Consider the following 23219-nt stretch of genomic DNA (forward strand, 5'->3'; position numbering starts at 1 on the left):
ATCCAAAGTACATGTATAAAGACTTGAAATGGGTGTCAACATACTTTATATACAAACAGAGATATGAAAAATTGTGGTATATTTTTATATTAAGAATTGTAATGCAAACCCCCCCCCCAAACAAAGTACATGTATAAATGCATAAATTGGCATGAACATACTTTATATACAGATATGAAAAATTGTGCTCTATATGTATAATTAGAATTGTAATGCATTCCACTGTTTTGTATTTAAAAAAATAATAAAATCAATAAAAAAAGAAATAAAATTGGGAATGGAACCACTATTTGACCCAGCTATCCCACTCCTTGGTCTACACCCAAAGGACTTAAAAACAGCATACTACAAGAACACAGCCACATCAATGTTTATAGCAGCACAATTCACAATAACTAAATTATGGAACTAACCTAGATGCCCTTCAGGAGATGAATGGATGAAGAAAATGTGGTGTATATACACAATGGAATATTACTCAGCATTAAAAGAGAATAAAATCATGGCATTTATAGGTAAATGGATGCAGCTGGAGAACATAATGCTAAGTGAAGTAAGCCAATCCCCAAATCCAAATGACAAATGTCTTCTCTGATATTAGGACACTGATTCATCATGGGGATGTCGGGAAGCATGGAAGGAATTGACAAAATTTAGATAGGGCAAAGGGGAGGGAAGGAAGGGACGGGGAGGAGAGCAGGAAAGATGGTGAAATGAGATGGACATCATTATCCAAAGTATATGTATGAAAACACAAATGGTGTGGCTCTACTTTGTGTATAACCAGAGACATGAAAAACTGTGCTTTATAGGTGTAATATGAGTTGAATTACATTCTGCTGTCATGTATAACAAATCAGAATAAATTTTAAAAGAAGATTACTTTTAAATAATCTCAGAATAAACAGGAGATATATAACTAAATGTTTAAGATTATAAAAATCATTTTTCTTGGTTCATAGCTATTATACAAATTGATTGTTTTTGCTCTGTTAATTTCATTTTGTATTTTCCTTGTAAACTTTGTAACTGCCTGTTTATAGTTTTTTGTTAGTGTTTTGCAGAGATACTACTTCTAATAAAACAATTTGAGTTAATGAAAAAAAAAATCAACCACTGTTCATTCAATATCTCTCCTTCTCTGTCTGCTACTTATCCCAAACTTACCAGGACCAAAACCACTCCTGATACGCCCTCTCCAGTCTTCCCCATCTCAGCAAGTGGAAACACCAGTTACTTAGCACCAAACCTCAGTCATTCTTTTTCTCTTCTATCCTCTATCTATTCCATCAGCAAATCCTTTGGCTATACTTTCAAGACACATCCTAAATCTAATCACTCCTCACCATCTCCACCTTGCATCCAGGATTAAGGCACCACAATCTCTCTTCTGAGGTCACCATAGGACAGCTCCTAACTGGTCTTCCTGTTTCCTTTTTGGACTCCTGTTGTCTATTCTCCACACAACAGTAGATGACAACTTCAAAATGTAATTAAGTTCATGTCCCCTTGCTGCTCATAATCTTCTAATTGCTTCTCATCACACATACAATAAAACCTCGATTTATCTAGCTAAGACTTTTTTTTAAAAAAAATATTTATTTAGTTGTAGATGAACACACGGTATTTTTTTATTTATTTTTATGTGGTGCTGAGGATCAAACCCTATGCCTCACACATGTGAGACATGTACTTTATCACTGAGCCCCAGCTAAGACTTTTAAGGTTCACAAAATATTCATATGCTGTCCCACATTTTCCAGAGGAATGTAGCCTAATAGCCTAGGCCTTGGGACTAGTTCTTGCTAATGCATTATTAGGAGAGACGACGTGCATCACCTGTGCACAGGTTAAAGCTCAGGTATGATTCTCAGTTCTTTCTTCCTCTAATGTGGCAATCAAGTAGCTCAAGGTGGGATGGTTGAGCTACAAGATGGAAATGGTCTGTAACTAAGCACTATTTTCAGGATCTTCTCTGGAGAGAAGTTGGACTTGTGGTGACTTAGAGTGAGTGATAGATGAACTGTGCATTAAGCCATTGAGATTTGGGGATTTGTCCATTACCCAGCATGTCACAGCCCATCCTGACTAATACATATGATCTACTTGGACTTCTGTTCTAATCTCACTGATCTCCTCCCAATGACTCATTCAGGCTTTATTGCCAAATCCATTTTTGCCTCAGGGTCTTTGATTATACTCATCTTTTCTACCTGAAAAATTCCTCCCCAAATTTATCACACAACAGTCTCCATCACATTATTCGAGTGTTTATTCAGATACCATCTTCTTAGAAAGGCCTTTTCTGATCTCCATATTCAATATAGCTTCCTTTTATCTCATACCACCACTTTCTAGCCTCCTACCTTTTCATTATAGCACTTGCCAGTATTCAAAATTAAATATTTTTTTGGCTGGTGTGGTGGTGCATGCCTGTAATCCCAGTGACTCAGGAGGCTAAGGCAGAAGGATTGAAAGTTTGAGGCCAGCCTCAGCAAATTAGCAAAGCCCCAAGCAACTTAGCAAAACCCTGTATCAAAATAAAATAAAAAGGGCTGGAAATGTAATTCAGTGGCAAAGCACCCCTGGGTTCAATTCCCAGTACCAAAAAATGTTAAATCTTTTTTCTTTATTGATTGTCCATATCTTTAAAGGGAGAATGTTTTTTTTGAGGAGTTGTTGTTCTCTGCTGCAGCCAAACAGTGACTGGCACATAGTCAGTCCTAATTCTTTATCTGTTATGATTTAGATCTTGAATGTTCCCCCCAAAGCTCATGTGTCAGGCAATGCAGCAATGTTCAGAGGTGAAATGATTAGATTGTGTGGGCTTTGTAACCTCATCACTGGATTAATCCATTTGATGGATTAATAATTCGAATAGACTATTGAGTGGTAACTATAGGCAGGTGGGTCAAGGCTGGAGGAAGTAGGTCATTGGGCATGTGAACTGGGCACAATATCTTGTCCCTGGCTCCTTCATATCTCTCTCAATCTCCCTCCCCCCCCCTCTCTCTCTGCTTTCCAGCTGCCATATCCTGCCTCACCTCAAGCCTAGAGTAATGGAGTCAGCCAACCATGGACTGAGACCTCTGAAAACAAACTTTTCTTCTTCTAAGTTGTTCTTTTCAGGTATTTTGGTCACAGTGGTGAAAGGCTGATTAACATAGTATCCTTGTCCCTTTCTATAAGTATTTGATGTTCTTGCCACGAAAGAAGTAGAATGTAGTTCCTCAATCTCGAATCTGGTCTAGTTTTAGAACTTGCTTTGGCCAGTGGGGTACTCGTACAGGAGACAAGAGCATAGACTTCCAAAAGTGCTTGTATGTTGGCCTTTACACCCTCTCATTGCCATGAGAACATACCGTGGCTATTGAAGGATGAAAGACACGTGGAATGGAGCTAAGTGGCCTTTCATCTCTACTGTGGTCAGATTAGATGTTCTGGTAGCTAGTTGGCCCCAGACCTGTGAGTAAGCCCTGTCATGAATCAGACAAGCCCAGCCCAAATCAGCTGGATGATGGTGTCTAACGTACTCAACAGCTGTTTATTGTTGTATACCACTGAGATCTCATCCCTACTTGTTCCACAGCATTATTGTGGCAATAGATAACTGACAGAATTGGGGCTCCATAAATAGCTAATGAATACCTGCAGGGGATATATAGATAATTTATAGTGAGTATGCAGGTGTTCTTTCATAACCTGCTCTGCCTCCTCTTTTCCTGATTTGACTATCTATCCATTAAATTTCCTGAGTTAGTATATTGGGAGAAGTCTTAATTCCTTCCTCTTTCTCATTTCTAGTCCTACTCTCTTCCACATATCTAATAACTCCCTAAATCATCTACTTCCACTCCCAATCGCTGGAATCTGGCTTATCCAGTCAAGATTCCTATAATATTTTGTCTCAATATTATAATCACTTCCTAACTGAAATCTCTATCCATAATTTATTCCCTAGTCTGGAACATGCTCTACTTCATTAATTAAATCCTCATTTACATTAATTCTATTAACTTCAAAAATAGGAATTTATTTAGATCAAAGATTGGAAAGTCACTTTGAAAAAACTTCTTCCCAAAATTCCCTTGAAAATTATTTACCTAGAAAATAATTGTTGAAAAAGAAGGAAATATAACCTGAGCAAGTTCAATAAGGGAGTAAAAAAACCCAAATAAGTAAAGAAAACATACTCTAGACCATTGGTCTTTAACAGTCTGATGCTAAAATTAATTTAGCATTCCACATGTCAAATGTTAGCAGTATGAAAAAATGAATTAAAGTGGGTCTACCATTATCTCTATGGTCATGTCATTCTCATTCTTTTGCTCTCCTAAATATGAAATAATAGTTGGGATTCATAGTGACAGTTCCAATAACTCTCAGCCTATCCTGTCTCCCTCCAGTCTACAGAGAGTTTCAATTACTGAAATAGTTGCAATGGTAATAAATAACCATAGTATTCATGCGTTATGATTTTATGTTTCTTCCATTTTCATTGAAATGTTTTTAACATAAGGGGTGGAAAGTATGAATTGAAAGTGTTTGTTTCTCCAGTGCATCATGATTCCTCCTGCCCAGGGTTTTCATAAATGCAGTTAACTTGTCTAGGACTCTTTCTTCCCGACATGAGTTCACTCCTTTTAGTTAGGAATATATTTGGTTGCACATAACACTCTGTCAACTAAAAGGGCTTAAAGAAACAGAAGTTGCACTGCTTGACGTAACAAGAAGCCCAGAGCTAGGCAGTGTAGTGCTGGTATGTGGATCAATGGTGTGCTCAAGGGAATTTCGGCTCTTTCTAACCCCCTGATAGACAATCCTCAGTGGTTAGGAGCTGTTCTCATAGACAAATGTGCCACTGCCTTCTAAGCCTATCACCTGTGTTTCAAAAAAATAAGTGGAAAAAACAAAAGGTTAAAAACCACAAAACATAAAATAACAACAAAACCACATTTATCCTTGTAGTATCCTCTTTATTTGGCATGAGAAGGTTTACCTAGAAACTTCCTCCTGGAACACACTCCACAAAACTCTGTCACATGGCCTGTGTTCTCTGCTAGGAAAGCTGGGATGTGGGCAGCATCATTAGTAGGGGATGGCACAGAAGAAGGGGACTGGAAATGACTTGCATAGCCAAAATACAGTATCTGCCATAATGCCCATACCTTATAACCCCACCCCTAATTCCTACTCTTCCTTTAGACCTTATCTCCCTAACCATTCAAATATGTGCATATTTATATATTCTCATAACACTAATATTCTTTAGCAGTCCTTAAGACAGTTTGCAATTATATATTTATTTGAATAATCATTGGATGAATGTATTACTAATATCTATTTCTCCCACTTGACCATAAGCTCCTTGAAGGAAGAAATCATGCTTGCTCTTTACTGGCTGTTGAATCCTTGAAGCCAGGGAATGCAGGGGGTAGGCTTTCTAAAATATTTAGATATTCACTTACACAGCAGGAGGGTGTTAGGTGTTGGTAGAATATAGTTACTAGTTCAAAAGCAAAGTGATAAAGAAAATAAAACATGCCAAATTTGATCTGTATCAATAACATGTTAGAAATCAATAACCTATATGTAATAATGATTTTTTAAAGCCACCAAGTAAGGTTTATTTATATTTCCTCTACTTGATTGCTCTATTCATATTGTTTATAGGAAAGAGAAAATAAAACTGGAAAAATAAAACTCAATGTGTTAAAAGTAAAGTTTAATTTTAAAAACTTGCAGTGTTTATTTTTCCCACTAAATGTTATTTATTGAGATTTTAAATAAGCAGTTATATTAATCATAGACTCTCATAGAGCTCTTAGGAAATGCACACTAAAGCTGCTATACTTTGCTATCTGTTACATATCACTGTACTTTGTCAAAATCTGTTCACAAGGATGTGGATGCCTTGGGACACTGTGTATTGTGGCAGGAAAAAGATGGAGCATGGAGTTCTGAGGAGTGACTGTTCATTGGAACTGCTACTGGACTCTTTCCCTCCTCTGGCCTGGGGCTGGCTTCTGCAGTGATCTTGCTGGATCATGAGGGTGTGGCTTCCTTGTATTTGTATCATCTGGATACAAATAGAAGACACTACGCCTACTGGTTTTCTCTATCAATGACTTCTTGTGTTGTTTTGTTTTCATTTTCCCTTTGCTTCACCTGAAAGATTTTTGGAAAATCCCTGTACTATAATGTGAGGATAAACAGAAAAATAAGGAAGTGATATTGTTTAGTAAATTGATTAGAAGGAAAGGTTTTTTGTTTGCTTCTTTTGTTTTTGTACCAGGGATTGACCTCAGAGGTGCTTAACCACTGAGCCATAGACCCAATCATTTTATTTTTTATATTTTGAGACAGGGTCTTGCTAAGTTGCTTAGGGCCATGCTAAATTGCTGAGGCTGGCTTTAAACTTGCGATCCTCCTGCCTCAGCCTCCCGAGTGCTGGGATTATAGGCCTGAGTTTCCATGCCCAGCAAAGGAAAAGTTCTTAATGAAGTTTGCTTATATCACTCAATAGAACAAACCTTAGAGAATTCTTATTTCACTTATTTATAACCCTGAAACCTATATTTGAAAATATAGCATTAAAAAGCTTATATTAGTTGTACTTTACAGCAAAAATGTAAAAATGTAAATAAAATATTTGCAAGTAATGCTAACAGTGTGCTAAAAGAACAAAGCATAAGATAAAATAATATCTGTTCTAGAACTTCTAAAACAGTTGAAGCCCAGGAAATTAGGCAACAACAACAACAACAAAAATGTGTTGATAGATACCAAAAGACACTTGGTAAGTAAATTATCTAGATCTGATCAAATCTCTTTATAAACTAGGAATTGAATGTTGTAATTTTAAAAAGTCTGCCTTAAGCCAACAGGTGGCAGTGATTTTAAGAGAAACATTCTGGTTGGAGTTATGGATTAAAAAAATGTGTATAATTACCAATTTTGATTAACATTGCTCTGAAAGACCTAGTAAAAAAGAAATAAAGTACATAGACACTAGATATAAGATAAAACACTATAATGACTTATAGACATTATAGATAGGAAAGTCTGGGAAAAATATTAGAACTTCAGCTAAAGTATAGGACTCATTAAAATAGCTGGTTTCAAAGTAACTATTAAAATTATACCAGTAGCTTCCTAATGCACCAATAATACTCCATTAAAAAGCATGCAGAAATGATTGCATTTTTATTAGCAACCAAAGCTGTTAAATTTGTATATATATAATATTTATAATTCACATATGACATAAACAATAATATAATATATAAAGCTTTTAAAGAAGTGTGCACATTCTATGTAATTAAAAATAGAAAAAGTTACATTAAGAAAACACATTAAGGTCTTAAGTATATAGAAGCTGCACCATGTTCATTGGAAAACCTTGATACACTAACAGTTTCTCCCCAAAGGTAATTTCTAAATGTAATGCACTAATACATTTCATTTTCAATATAGGTATTTCAAATAATGAATCCAGAGTTTATTGGGAAGGATAAATATAATGTTGATACTATTAAAGAAATCACTATATCACACGTTCTTTCTCATATGTGGAAACTAAAAAGTAAAAAAGTTGACCTGAAAGTAAAATGGGCATAACTGGGAATTTTGAAGGCTGCTGGGGTAGAGGGAGGGAAATGGGAGCAGGGTGGAAGCAAGATGGTTGGATTTGATAAATATACACTGAATACATGCATGGAAATGTCACACAGAACTCCACTAATATATGCAATTATATATGTTAGGAAAAAATGGAGATCACACAATAAAAAAGAGACAGCCTAATTGTTAATAAAATTAAGTGGAGGTCAAAATATAAATCAGTAAGGAAGTGATCATTCAATAAATGCTATTTGGACAACTAGATAAATATAAGCAGCATTTTTTAAAAGATGTATTCTAAGTTAACTTATTAATCAATGAAAATTTTGAGAACTTCTAAACCATAAAAAAATAAAATTACTTGTGCATATTTACTTATGGGTTGAGGAGGGCCTTCTAAGAAAAATGCCAGCAAGAGAAATGATATTAGAAAAATGTGGATGGATGCAGTTATATAAAATAAGATAATCACTGAAGAGGAAACTTAAAGTTTTAACAAACAGCATTAAATATGTTTGCATTATATGCCAGATGAAATCCAATGTCCTTAATAAAGCATTTCTGCAATCCAAATGTAACTTAAAAACTAAGATTAAAATGTTAAAATATGCTAATTCACAAAAATGTAATATACAGGAATAATAAATGGACAAAAATATGCTCACTAATAAGAAATGCAAACATCAATAACATTTTAAATTGGAATTTTTTTCCCAAAATTGTTAGGAATATAGATAAAGCAATTCTCCTTTATGATGGGTCTGTATATTCTGATTTATGCTGCTATGTTGCTTGAGTTTTCTGAAGACTGATTTAACAGAATGAAGCAAAAGCCTGAAAATATTTAATGCCCAGAACAGACATACATTCTTCTAAGAATGTATCTTAATAGTTGTTCATGTGTATAACATGCATATGTAAAACATTAATTACAAGTAGCATACTGTAGCAAAAACTAGAAACAACTATTGAATCTAAGGATAAGGACTATTTGCAGTATGATACTTCATAACCATTCAGCATGCTTTTATAGAAGAAAATTTATCATAGCAATACTTCTCACTTTATTATGTTAAAATAAAATTCTATATGCTAAATGACTGTTTGGATCTTGAATGTCCCCCATAGACCCATTCATTAGAGGTTTTGTCACCAGCCTGTGGCACTATTGAGAGGGGGTGGAACCTTTTAGAGATAGAACCTAGTGCCCTTAAAGGCGATATTGGGCCCCAGCCCACTCTTCCCCTGCCCTTCTCTCTTACCCAACTGCTAGAAAGTGAACAGGACTATTCCACATTGTACTCTTCTATGACATACTATGTCACCATAGGCCCAAGTGACCACGGACTGAAACCTCTGAAATCACGAATCAAAATAAATTCTTCTTTATTAAGTTTATTGTCTCAAGTATTTTTCTCAAATAGACTAAGAGAAGGACTATAATTATGAAAAAGATCTTATGCATAGGAAAAAAATGTCCTGGAATAAAAAAAATCCTAAGAATTGATGAAAGTGTCATTCAGGCAGTCAGACAAGTGTTGATTTTGGTTTTGGTTTTCTTCATACTATTTTTTTTTAGGAAGTTCCTAATTCACTTTAGTAAATATATGATATTTTACATTTTAAAAATAAGTACAATTAATATGATCAGAAGGGAATTTGAAGTTGTACAGATAAAGTTCAAGAGTAAGCTATTTTTTTCTTAGAAAAAGTAACTTAAGTTCATCACTAAATACTGAACAGCTTCCAAAAATCCTTTCAGGATCCTTCTGAACTCATTTGCTTAATCTGAGCACTAATAATTTGATTTTTAAATTTTGCTATGTAAATATTTTGTACAGAACAGATTTTTTGTCTGTTCCATCTCTATTTTCCAGCCATTTACATTGATTGAATCTGTGCTATTTTCAAAATGCTGAGGAAATGGAGCAAGGAACTTTTTATCCAGGTGTAGAGAGAAAAGGAGAAAAACGAAAAGACACAGACAAAAAAAAAAAAAAAAATAAGGATGAAAGTTTCCAGATGAAGCATGGGTCCAGACAGACCCTGGCAGGAAGCCCAGGTCTTGGAAAACTGGCCCTTATCCCAGGATTGATGAATAGCACAAACCCATTGACAAAGATGCAGGCGAAGTGAAGAATCAGCTTTGACCTTCTCAACAGGACCACACTGCTTCCCTTAACCCTGGCCTCCTTGACCTTTAGGACTAACTGGAACTGTGATCCAAAGTCTCTGTGTGATGGTAACATTGTTCCAAGTTATAAAAGCACTACATGCTTACCAAGACAACTAGTGACTTGCAAAGAAGTATGAGCAAGAACAGAAGCAAATTCAACCTAGTTTCATTACCCAAACACAACTGCAGAGTTCACTGGCACCCCAGGGGCAGAGACAAGAACGTAGTTTAGCAGCAATCTGGGCTCACGACAACCACCCTCCACCACCTCAGGATTCTCCATTTCTCCTTGATGGACACATAGAGCTGTTTGGTGAAAGCAGGACTTCAGAAACGTGTGTATTACCTAAAATTCAGGGCTCCTTACATCTCGTACTGGCCCAGTCCCTAGTGCTAAGTTTGTCTGGATTCTCTACAATCTTTCCTGCTCAAAGAGGAGGTAACTAGAATGAACACATTCCCATTTTAAAGTCCAAATGAGTCCTTGGAGGTACAAAGAAGTCATAGGGACTACTTTTACCCCCACCTTAGTGTGATTTTAATCAGCTATGCTTCTCTTGGTTCGATTCAATTTGCTAAATTGGATTGTGCTGTGAGGTTAACGGAGCAGTAATTTGGGATCATGCCTTTATGGCGCAGAACTAGCATGTGCGTCAAAGTAGATTTGAGCCAGTTAGAGCATTACTGGAGGGAAATCTCCAGGAAGAAGAGGACAGTATCTCTCTACCTTCTTCTATTCCTTCTGACGTTTGTAGGATGTCAGATCCTCCACTGGGCCACTGAATACCTGTGATGGCTCACCGATGTTCTAGCCGAATCTTGGACACACTCACTTTCAGACCCTTTTCTTCCAACTGGGAAGAGAAAAAGCTTTAGGAACAGATTTAAAGGATAGTTCCAGTGAGGATTTGGTCACACGGTCTTCTGTGTTACCTTCTGACTCCGCTCTGGCCAGCTGTCAAACTGGCTGTGTCTCCCACTCAGGGTTGCTTCTATTTCAGTTCCCATCATGAATTCTAGGACATTTTTAAGTCCTCCTCTGACTCCCTGGGACTATTTAGGAGGGTATTTCAGCTGTTCATAGAGTTCTCTTTTGTTTAAACAATTTCAGAGTCAGACAAATCCTCTTATGAAAACATTAATTATTCAAGAGGACGTTCCTATTAAAATAAAATTAATAAATCGTACAAGGTGGGTATTTAAGCTTGTGCTCCTAATCTCCTCACATACTGTGGAATGTGCACATGAGGCTCTAAAAAATTAGTGTCTCATTATATTCTATGACAGAGAGAGAGAGCAGGGGGTGGCTGGCCTGCTGTTCAGCAGCCTCCCTGCGTGCACTCAGGCAGCTACGGAATGGCTAAGGTGACCGCTCATCAGTCCATTTGTGGCTTCGGGTACTGGGCTGAGGTGCAAGAGCAGCATAATTTTAGATTATTTTTTTGTTACCCAAAAATGATGACAGTGGGGATGAAGGCAGGGGGAAAGAACCGAGCACTTCCAGAACCATGAAAAAACCATAAGACTCTGGCTCAGAAGGGAAACCCAATCGATCCCAACAAAGAGCATCCTGTGATCCAGTTGGAGGACTCAAGGGTGCTGGGTGCCTTCCAGGCTCCAGGAAGCAAGACCCTGCCACTACAGACTTTGTGCCATGGCCAAAGGGAGCTACTATATAGATCTATATCGTAAGCACTCTATGCCTCTAGAACATAGGCCTGAACCATGCTGAGAGTCCAGTTTGTCAACTGCTCCATTTTTGATGATTTGTATGGAGACATAGTATACACCCAGAAAAATTCTAGCATGTACTTTTCATGACCCGAAAGTCTCAGAAAAGAAACTGGGGTGGGGATGGGGGTCGGGGATCACTTTTTCCACATGCAATGGTCTGGATACAGTTTGAGGGCACCCCCAACACTCTATGTGTTGAATATTAGTCTCCATTGTGAGGATGAAGGGGGTGGAAGCTTCATCTTATTATAGTGTTTTCAGGTGAGGCCTTTGGGAGGTGATCAGGATTAGATAAGGTCATGAGGATAGAGCCTCCATGACTGAATCCTGGTAGAGCAAGCAAGACCAGAAGAGACTCACAGATACACATATTCCCTGACTCCTGATGTGCTCTGCCAGCAAGAAGTCCTTCACCAGATGCAATTCCTCAACTTGTACCTCCAGATTTGTGAGTCAAAATAAATTTCTTTTATTTTTAATAATTTACAGTTTATAACTTTTTTGCAATAGAAAATGGACTAAAACACATGTCAAGGAACAATTCTGAAATAAGGTTGATAAGGTAAGCTATGAGAGGGTACAGGTTGTATTTGTATGATTCCATCTTTGTAAATCAGATAATCAAATGTTAAGATACTCATTGGGAAAAGGTGAAACTTGAAGGAAGCCAAGGAGATTCAGGACACACACAGCAGGGATTCAAAACTTGATTCCAGAGGCAAAGTGTGGGTGGACCCTGTGGGAACTGGGCAGGCAGGGCTCCTCTGAGACTGGCTCAGTGCTGGGCTGTAGCTATGGGCAGACTCCCTGAGGCACCTCCAGATTCAGACGTCTGACTTGGCCCCTCACTCCAGGACCTCAGTGGCCCTTTACAGAGAAGGCATTCCTGCCACCTCTGCTTGCATAACTTTGTAATGCTGAAAAGGTAATTTTAAAAAATTAAATAAACAATGGGAAATGGTACTTCTATGAAAGCAATGTGTATATAGTAGTGAGTCTTGTGATTGGTGTGTTATCTTGTGTGTGATTTGCTTTTACTATGTTAAAAATGAGAGTCTGATAATTAGAGAATTGGACTTATCAGATTTGTGATTTTATTGCAACAATTAGGAGGATTTAATGAGTTAATTTCTAGTCAATATTTAGATGCTCATGAGAACCTCTTTCGCTGAACTTATAAATTTAATTCTTTGGAAGTTTAAAAGCTTTAAGAGAATTTGATATGCTAGATCTAAAGGTTTCGATTGACTAGACTGACAAGAACTATATAAATCCTGAGAGGGATCTTGTTTATCCGATTTGTAAGTCATCTTATTAGAGATTTTAAGTTTTTAAGAAAACCATATGTATTAAATTTGTGATTACAGTTTGAGATGCTTAAAGGAATTTAATTCATCAAGTTCATATATGCTATTTACATTTTTAAAATTATTTGATTTGTTAAGTTTAGGAAAATTTGGGACTAATTTAAAATATGTTAATTAGTCTGGAAATGGAGTTGAATATTAGGGGAAAGGACTGCAGCTCATGTTTACATGTTAATTGAACTTTGGTCAAAGCTCAAGAGGCAGTGCATGTTTAACACTTCAACACTTCCACACACACAAACTAGATTTAGAAGAATGGTTCCTGATTTATAAGATGTGTTTAAAGGCTAAGTACACACTACAACTGGAATAAGTTGAATATCAATTAAAAACCATGCAGCTATAAGAACTTTTGGCAACGAACAAGTTTTCCCTGACATTCAACATGCAAGTCATGCTCTCCATGTGAGGTGGTGACTTTGGGAAATAAAAAATTGGGGAAGTGAAAATGGGTTTTGGGGGATAATAAAAGAAGAATTTTCCAAGCAGCCCTGGACCTAATCCCACCACTTTTTTTTTTTTTTTAAATCCTTCTTTCTTTAATCTACTTTCTAATTCAGTCTTATCACTATGTCTAAAATTTGGGACTCCCCTAGGAGTGCCTTTCCTGTCCTTTCTAGGGTAGTGCCTTTTAATAATCTTAACTCTAGCTTTCGACAGTAGAAAGGCCTCTAGGCAAAAAGCACAGGTGATGGGTCCCTGCACTGGTTCTGCTGTGGGCTAGCTGGGCTGGAACAGGACTTATAGTATCTAAATGATGGAGTGAGTGTGCATCCCCACAAAAAGATGGCAAGAATTCTGAAAAGCATTTAGCAAGGGATTTGCTGGGTCAATCAGGAGTATTTTAAACTACAATTTAGTGGATAAGGATCTATAAATGCTTCACCCTATAGTAAGAATCTATAAAGGATCTATAATGGCACCCTATTGCTATTATACTTGATGTAGAAGGAATCCAGGAGGACTCTAAGACAGGAATGAGATTGTCTAATCAATACAGTGGTGTGTCAGGGTTTATTAGTGAAATAATGCTTATTCCTATTAACTTATTTCTTATTGGAGGTCAGTCAATAAACTGGAGGTTTTGAAATACTTTTCTCTCTTTCCTTGAAACAATATTCTACAAGGTAAGTTTTATTGTATTCATTTTATCAGATGAGGAAATTGAAGTCCAGAAAGATCAAGTACCTTGCCTATGTTTGCCCTGCTAGCACATGGTTGAACTAGTGCTGGAGCCCATGCTGAGGTTCAGGCCTCAGGGACGTGACGGAAGTACCTCTTCATCCCTGGGGTTCCTTTTCCACAATGCTTCCTGTTTCTCCTTGCACTGAGGTGGGACACAGCTGCTCTAGGGGGTCTGAATTTGGGGCAGTATAAGCCAGTGCCCAATCTGTCCCCCACTTTGTGACTTTCTTGGGCCACTGTATACTGGAATTTTCCTGGGTCAATGGAGAAGGCATTCAGACAACTACTGTGGACAGAGAACTTGAAAGGCTCCTTGGAGTGTAGTTTTCTATTTGTCTTACCTCAAGGCCAAGTAAAGAAGAGAGTTTACATCTTGTTTTTAGTGGGAAGAATTGGAGAAAAAGCCAGGGGGTTAGGACCAGGGAAAGTTCCATAAATTGTCTAGACATCCCTAGTATGTCTGGAGAAATTAGCAGAATGGTAAAAATGATCAACACCTCCTCCAACACCTTCTCTTAATCAAAAGTCTCCTATGTTGTTGTACAACTCTATAGTAACCAATATTTGCCCATATTTTTCTTTTGCTTGAACACAAAATTTTATAGATGGGCTTTAGGATTTCTGTTCCATGTGTTGGGTCTAGTGTTCAGATTTTGTTGTGTGCAAGAGGGATGCATAGTCAGTTTGTCCAGTCAGTTTACACATTTAAAAAGTTCTCACTTTGTGCCAGGCACTTTGTAGATGCTGTGAACAGGAAACCAGATAAAGCACCTTGGTTTTCATGGAGCTTATGGTCTAGTGGGCAGAGAGGTGTGCTAGACTAGCATATTATAGACTGTTACAACACCATTGGATAAAGGCTAAGGGAATAGATAAAGAGGAACCTTGTTTAGACTTATAGGTCAAGATAAGCTTCTTAATGGAGGTGGCTCCTGAGCCAAGCCTCATAGGACAACAAGGCTACCAAGGAGGATTCCCGTCCTGTAGCAGGTGGTGCTGGGCAGGGTAATGGTGATAAGGTAAGGCTGCATTCTAGTCACTTGTTCTTCAGAGGACCATTAACAAGTGGGGATAACTTATACAGACCAGTGAGGATGGAAAGATGAAGGAACCCGGGACTGCTAACCAGGGATGGGGGAGACTTGGGATGGGTGTTTTGGAGTGGCTGTCACATGGAAGAGAGAGTAGATGTAGAAACAGGCCAAAACCAGAGAGGCAGATTTCAGCTCAACAAAAGGAAGAAATTTATAATGCTATTCAATTGATTGAATTAATGTGTGGGGAAAATTGAGTGAAATATTCAAGCAGAATTTGAAACTCTTTACCATGACTCTATCTGGAAGGTTGTGGGGTTGAATTTATATTTGGGTAAAAAAATTGTCAAAAAAGGTCTCTTATGTCCTATCTGGTATAGTCAGATCCTTCCATCACTTTTATGCTTTCAGCAACAGCTTTCATTAGATACAATATGATTCAAAAGCCACCGTGAACAGGATTATGTAGGGAGGTATATAAGGCACATAAAAGCAAATTGCCTGTGTCTTCAAGCTGTGAGGGGTTGGAGAGTTGGAGGACAATGATAAAAGAAATTGTTTCTAATAGTCTTTCCAAGAGAGAAAAAGAATCCCCCTTGGCATCATGAGGATTAGATGAGACAATGGGTTGGGAAGCATACAAATAGAAGATATCATTATCAATTTTATTAATATGAAATCTCCATTCTACATTTCAAGTGACATATTAATAAATCATTATGAGCATTCCCAATCCAGTGTTCTTAAGTTAATTAAAAAATAACACTCCACACTCTTTTCTCTGTACCTTGCTGCTCCTTCTCCCCCTCCTCCTCTTCTTTTCCAACTCCGTCTCTTTCCTCTTGCTCTACTTTGTCTTCCCCTCCCCACCCCTCCTTCTCTTACTTCTACCAGTAAGTCTTTCCTGTCTTCCCAAGGATATTCTTTACTCTGTTTCCAAGCTCCCTCAGCATGGCATCGATTATACTGGGTTATTTGATGTTTGTGTCTTTGTCAATCCTCCAGGGGAAATATTGTGTCTTCCTGACTTAGCATCTGGCACATAGTAGGTGGTCAATGATGACTTGATGAATGAGAAAGAGGCCATTTCCCTTGTTGCCATCCAGGTTTACTCCCTTGACCATACCCTGCAGACACTGTCTCTTCCAGGTCACCAATGTTCTCTAATTGACAAATCAAACGTCCTCACTGTCGTTGGGTTCAATGACACAAATGAACAGAGTCAGTCACAAGTTGAGTCTCTTAACCTTTGTCACTCCACTCATTCTAATTTCTCTACTCCCTCTCTGCTTCTTCTTTTTTCCATCCTAGTTTCTGGTAGGAATGTTCCTGTGAATCTTGAGACTGTTCTATGGAGGCATGCATATAGACAGAAGAGGCAGCTCATCTGGAAAACTCCTAAATCTACATTTTGATTCATGACCTCTTATTCTCTAACCCCACCTCTCAAGTTGTTTTTTGGGCATTTCCAACAAATCATTATATTTCTCATCAAATCCAATAACTGTAATCACTTTCTTCCCACCAAGCCCTCCATTCATCCCCTGATTCACATGTGAGTTAATTTAGATGAATCAGTCTGTCATTCTCCCCCAAACACCTTGCAACATTTGACCTCCATGCTTTTGTCATACACTGTCTTGTACTCGGAATGTCACTTTTTAAAAAAATCATCCCCTATTGGGTCATGGTGGTATACACTTGTAATCCCGGTGACTCAGGAGGCTGAGGCAGGAGGATTGTAAGTTCAAAGTCAGCTTCAGCAACTTTGCAAGGCTCTAAACAACTTAGCAAGACCCTGATTCAAAATAAAAAATAAAAAGGGCAGGGGATGTGGCTCAGTGATTAAGTGCACCAGGGTTCAATCCCTGGTACAAAAAAAAATCATCCTCTCTAAAATTCATATCTATACATCAAGACTCAACTCAATTGCCAATTTTTGCAGTCATTTTTGATCTTTCACCATTGCTGACCATGAACTCTCTCCTCTCCTATAGAATTATTTGTGCAACTGATATTAGACACAACACTTGGCGTCTTTTCTAGTGGTTACCTCTAAATCAATCTTATTTGATTTAATATATAGCATGAGCTCTTTGAGGGAAGACACAAAGCCCTGAGTCTGGAAACATCACCTAATCTTGGGGGCGTCATCCCTCAATGGATTCAAGTTTGAGTGTTTCTCCCTCATGATCTTCATTCTACCATTTTCTAATTCAGCAACAATAATAGTAACAAATGTATATACTTTTATTTATTTTTCCCCAGTATAACCTATATTTCTGCCAAATTAAAAGCAAAAACAAAACACATACTAGCAACAAGAAGAAGAAAAAGATGAAAAAAACCCCAAACACAACAAAACAATATTGATTGTTCAGGACAGTGGAGACTCTCATGAGTCAGGAGAAGATGCACAAGTGTGGAGAGGCAGCTACAATAGAGCACTGAGCGTCTCAAGGAGAGGTCTAGAAGCCTAAATATCAACTGGAGATGTTACAGACTCAAGTTTGATCCACAACAACAATAGTTGGATTCACATCAACAATAATATTTGCAGTTCCTGATTTGAAAAAATAGGACCAGTTGTGATTGTTGAGCTTCTAATTAATGGCTATTCTCAGCATCCCAGAGATTCTTGGCCCTGGGTTTCCAGGTCCATTTAAATTATTGCAAAGGATCCTGGAATCTAAGTCCTGCTTCTGGGAGAAGTGGGCAGGCCTGAAGGACTGCCTGCCCTTAGATAGACAGTGGCTTCCACATCCAACCATTAAGATAAGATTTGAGGACAGACTGCAGGTCTAGTAGAGACCAGGGTAGATGGGCATAAGATGGACACCAGAGATCAGTGGGCAGAGTTTCTGTCGTGTGTGTGAGTGTGTGTGTGTGTTGTGTGTGTGTGTGTGTGTGTGTGTGCGCGTGCGCGCTAGGTTCCTCTTTTACTCTTTCAGAGAGCTCATTAGCTCTTTTAATTTCAATAGTCATCCTACCTGGGTAACTATACTTCTGGTCCTGATCATATCTCATATTATCCAGACACAATTCCCATTGGGATTTTTCCTTTCACTCAAATACAACATATCTAGAACCAGTTTGAGTAGTGAACAACTGTGGTGCTTCATCTCTCTGAGATCATACCTGCACCTGCCATGTAATAGGAGCTGTGACACTAGGCCACTGCTGTTTGGCGTCTCCTGTTACTGCATGTGTGATTCCTAGTTAGGTTCCCAGTCAGTCTGTTGCCTTTCATCTGCTCCTGCAGGGCTTAGGAATAGGTTCTCCTGGTCCCTCCTCAGAGTCTGCTCCTTCTATACAACAGGACACCATCACCAGCCCATGTAAAATAAGGGCATGACCTCTCAATATCCCCCAATCTTCAAATTTCATGAAGCACCATACATACCTTTTAGTTTTCATAGTAGAAAAGAATTTTCAAATTTTAAGTGTGAGGAATTGCAACATTTCAAATGAAAAACTTCCTGGTGTTTGCTAGAGTTTAACTTATTCAGCTACATTTATCTCTGAAAGAAATCATTTTATTCTAGGTAATCAATGACTTCAAAAAATAAGTATACCTTCTTAACCAGATCTCCCCTTATCCTTCCCCCAGTCTCTGTCCCATTCAGGAAAGACTTCAAGGAACATTTAAGTTAGTACTGCAATCTGCAACTGAATTTTGTCATACCTGGGTTCTAGAAGGAAACACGGCAAATTCTGACAGGACAGTTGTTCTGAAAAATTCTACTTCAAGGAGTTTATTCCAAAGAAAGAAACAGAGATTCTCTCAAAGGCTTATGTTCAGGATATTCATTTCAGTTACTTGTAATAATGAAAAAGTAAAAAATCTACATGGATAGTTAAATAAATGATTTTAGTCATATAATATAATGCATCCATTAAATATCCCATTTTAAAAACATTTTTTATGACATAGAAAACTCCTATGCTTTAATATCAAGGAAAAACAATAATAACCACAAAAGACCCCTGGCCATAAAAATCCCCCTTATCAGCAATTGAAATTGTTTTCATTATGATCTAAAATTTACTCTTAAAAATATGACTGTCAATGCGAGAAACAACACAGATAAAAAGTAATTATAAGCCAGTAATCCAGAATTTTAACTGGTTAACTATCACCAGTGGGATTTTAAAGTGATTTCTATATTTTGGTTACAATATAACTTGTTTCCCAAATGTTCTAGAAATGTGTAATTTATTCATTCATTAATATATTCAATAAACATTCAAATGACTGTTAGGTGTCAAGCATTCTGCATTGTGCCAAAGAGATTCAAATGTATGAGACAGAACAGATGTGTTCTTTGCTCTGCCCAGAGTTTACAATCCTGTAAAAATAGGATAGTTTTCTTTTTTAAAAAATATTTCATTTGATCCAGTAATTCCACTTCTGGGACTCTATCCTAAGGAAATTGTCAAGACAGCAAATCAATCAGGAGGGTGATACAGGAGGATCACAAGTTTATGACCAGGTTTAGAGAAACCCTGTCTCAAAATATAAACTAGAAAGAACTGGGGATTTAGCTCAGTGGTAGAACACTCCTGGTTTCAATCCCCATTACTGGGATAAAAAAGCAAAGCAAAATTTTCATATAGATGTATCCATTACAGCATTAGTCATAAAAGAAAAAAATTAGAAATCACCTAAATACAGTAGGGGAATGGCAAAATCAATAATAGTGCATTCGTATAATGAAGCAATACTAAGTTATTATTATGTTTCTAAAGATTGTAATAACATGGGCAAAGTTACCAATGTTTTCCAACAATATCTATGGAAAAACGTAAGCTACAAAATTATATAGACTCTGACCTCAATTATGTAGTGTAATATTTATAAAAGAGAAAAATCAAATGTTAACAGGTGTTATTTTTGGATGGTGTGGTAATGGCTGATTTGAATTTCTGTGTCTATGCTCTCCATAATTCCTGAGTGTTTTGCAATAAAAAAGGTTTAATTTTACCATCAGAAAAACCATGCTGTTATTTTTAAAGATTTGATTCCAAGGTTGTCCATTGAAAATTCAAAGAACACACAAAAAGGCAATTTAACATTTCCTGCAAGTCTTCATTTCCATGTTGGAAAAAGGAGAGAGAATTCATAGAGAGCTTAAGGCCCCATTCCAATTCTACAACTTTCCCGGGGGAGAATGGATGCCCATGCATGCAAGAGACACATTTACCAGGGGGCCTAAGGGGATGAATTCACTGTGTGCTCATGAAGCTGAGCAAGGAAAACTAGAAGGAGCACTTGAGGTACATGAAGACAGAGAGCTGAACCCCCAGTCCTAACTCCAATTTGAACTCTGACCCTGAGTCATGGCTGCACATTAGAAACATAGGACATTTCTTATTGCTGTCATTTCCCATAACTCTGGCATCTGAGACCCTTTGATCTCATAGAGCAGGTGTCACAGAGGGTCAAGATCCTGCCGTGGTTTACCTAGAGAAAAACAATAGTGAAAATATGGCTCCTTGTCCAATTCACTGTGAGGGTCCTGGTCCTCATTTCTACCCCTAATCTTCTAAATTCCAGAGGAAAGAGTAGGGCTGTGAAGTATGTTCCTGTGTTAGCCAAAGGGAGAGAACTGTCTGCTGTGCTCCATCAGCTGCGGAATGCCCCAGCTCACATTGACTGACAGGTCTGCAGGGCTTAGGCAAGGCCCTAGCACAGAAAACAACAACAACAAACAAAACACTACCTTACCCTCTAATTTAGGAATCAAGAAAGTGTATGTAAGGCGAAATGACATCACTGATAAATGGTTCTGTATCATGCACTGAATTTTTTCTTTTTTTAAGTTTATAAAAGCTACTATAAAGGAACTAGTCAATACAGAAGGACTTACAGGTGTATCTCACTTCCAGCAAACTGAATATCTAAAAACTAGAATAGCATAAAAGAGTACCACTACCACCTTAAAAAAAACTGATTTACCTTCTACCTTTAAAATATAAATGGATTCACTACAACTTGCTTAACGCACAACAAACATATCAAGCACAATAAGAGTTGCACAAAGGGAAGTGTATATGGAATTCACAAGTTAACATTTGGATACCACCTTAAAGGATAAAAATACAGATTTTTCTGATTAAAAAATGAAAGAGACTTTAAATCAACTGCAAATCATAAACAATCTTTATGTAAAAGGGGTTAATAGTTTGAGTTTTTAAAAAGTTTTCTTGTAGCTCCTTCTCTGGATTTTGCACATTCATTTATCTCAGCAGGTACACCAAAAGAATCCATTTTAAAATCACAGTGCAAGTATTTTAAACATGCTTCCACATCCAGGGGAGCATTTGACACCTGTGTCCATGCACACACACACACACATTAGAGACCTGGGACACCCACAAAAAAGTCAATACCAATAAAACTGTGCCCTAAAAGTTACTTTTCCATCATGCCCCCTCAAGAGCCATTCATTCTAGAACACCAGCCTGTCTTTGAAAATGCCAATGTTTTCACTTCCCATCCGTTTCCAAAACCCTAATTTGTTAATTATAGGGAATGAAGGGCTCTCACTAGTTTAGCCAAGCATACTTTTCTGTGGATGCAGACAGGCTAAAAACATTGACTTTCCATAGCAAGAGGAATTTAGGAATTGTCTGGGTAAGCTTCCTGATCCTTAGGAACTGTACTGCTCTCATTCTTGAATGAGAACTCCTCGAAGCACAGAGGAAGCTGAATTAGAATCTGGAGTGTTTTATGATTTGGATGAAATGCTCTTCACATTCAAATAATAACTGGAGAGTTGAGATGGGAACTGAAAGTCCCTGAATCGTCAGGAAAAAAGTGAAAAATGAGAAAATTTGCCGAGGTGTGCTTACAACACAACACAACATGAAGCTGCTCAACAGAAGAGCAGGCCTGGAGGAATTTACAAAGCTCCCTTCAGGGGCTAGTTCCTTGACCAAGCCCTGGGAATGCCCCTCAGGCTTTAAGGAGAGAAGGAATACATGGGAAAACAACAACAACAACAACAACAACAAAAACAGGAGTGGAAATGAAAGTGTCAGGGAGATGAATGAATGAAGTAAGGAAAGTTATATTAAGAAAATGGGAGTGTGTGTTGAAAGCAAGGGAGACTGGTAATGGGTGATAAAAAAAAAGGTGAGGTAGGGGGAGAAAGATGAAATAGAAAAATAAGATAAAGGTCTCCATCCACCACTGACTCAACTGACAGCCAGTAAAAGCCCCAGGGCATGGGTGGCTCATCTTTCCCTTGGACCATATATGACCCAGCCCCCAAACTCCAGAGCAATGCAGTGGTCCACTCTGGACACTTTCTCACATCCGCAAAGGGCAAGCTCACCTATCAAAAGCCACAGCCGTCATGGAATAGATACTGGCGAAGACAGCAGCGATGGGGAAGAAGTTGTGGAATTTGCAGTAAAACAAGCCGTAGTACCACTCGTTGTGGACAGCGTAGGTGAAATTCACCACTGTATTGAACGCAGCCATGGAGGCCTCCGCGAAGGCCAGGTTCACCAAGAAATAGTTAGTAACTGTCCTCATTCTCTTGTGGGCCAAGATGATCCACATCACTACCACATTGCCCACCACGGAGGTCACCACGATGACCGTGTAGGCAGCTGCCCAAAGGACAATCTGCCAAGCCGGCTGCACAAACTGGTTGGGTTCCGAGGTGTTGGTGGAGATGTTTGGGAAGAGGTCTGAGTCCACAGGGAGGACATTATCCATTGTGCAGCTAGGCAGCAAAGACCTCCTTTCTGTACACCGTGGCTCCCTTTGCAGCGGGGTCCAGTGGCAGACTCCTGAGACTCAGGGCCCTGCTTAAGTCAGGCAGGAGGGAGGAAGTCTCTTTCTGGGCAGAACTCTCCTTATAAGCAGGAGACTTGGCGCTCAGAGAATAAATGCTAGCTTTACCTTCTGCCTGCCCCTTGTGGCTCTGAATTCCTCCACTTTCAAGCTTCAGGAAGCATTTGAGTTCCGAATCTGAAGTCAGCGTCTCTTCTGCGTCAAACTGAAAGGGGAAAAGCAATTCCACCGGTTACCATTCTAGGAAAGAAGAGAACCCCGCCTTTTTTGCACCTGCTGCTATTTGCAACTCC

General features: G+C 38.2%; 1 protein-coding gene across 1 annotated transcript in view; it reads right to left on the reverse strand.

Moving 5' to 3' along the window:
* The window catches only part of Tacr1 (tachykinin receptor 1), a 149391-nt gene extending 126543 nt beyond the window's left edge, over positions 1 to 22848 (reverse strand). Inside the window, exon 1 of the mRNA XM_076833588.1 lies at positions 22460 to 22848. Within this exon, the coding sequence (XP_076689703.1) occupies positions 22460 to 22848 (389 nt within the window). The remainder of the gene's footprint in view (positions 1 to 22459) is intronic.
* Positions 22849 to 23219: the final 371 nt, after the last annotated feature.

The sequence above is a fragment of the Callospermophilus lateralis genome, chromosome 14, assembly GCF_048772815.1.
Source record: "Callospermophilus lateralis isolate mCalLat2 chromosome 14, mCalLat2.hap1, whole genome shotgun sequence".
Classification (NCBI taxonomy): Eukaryota; Metazoa; Chordata; class Mammalia; order Rodentia; family Sciuridae; genus Callospermophilus; species Callospermophilus lateralis.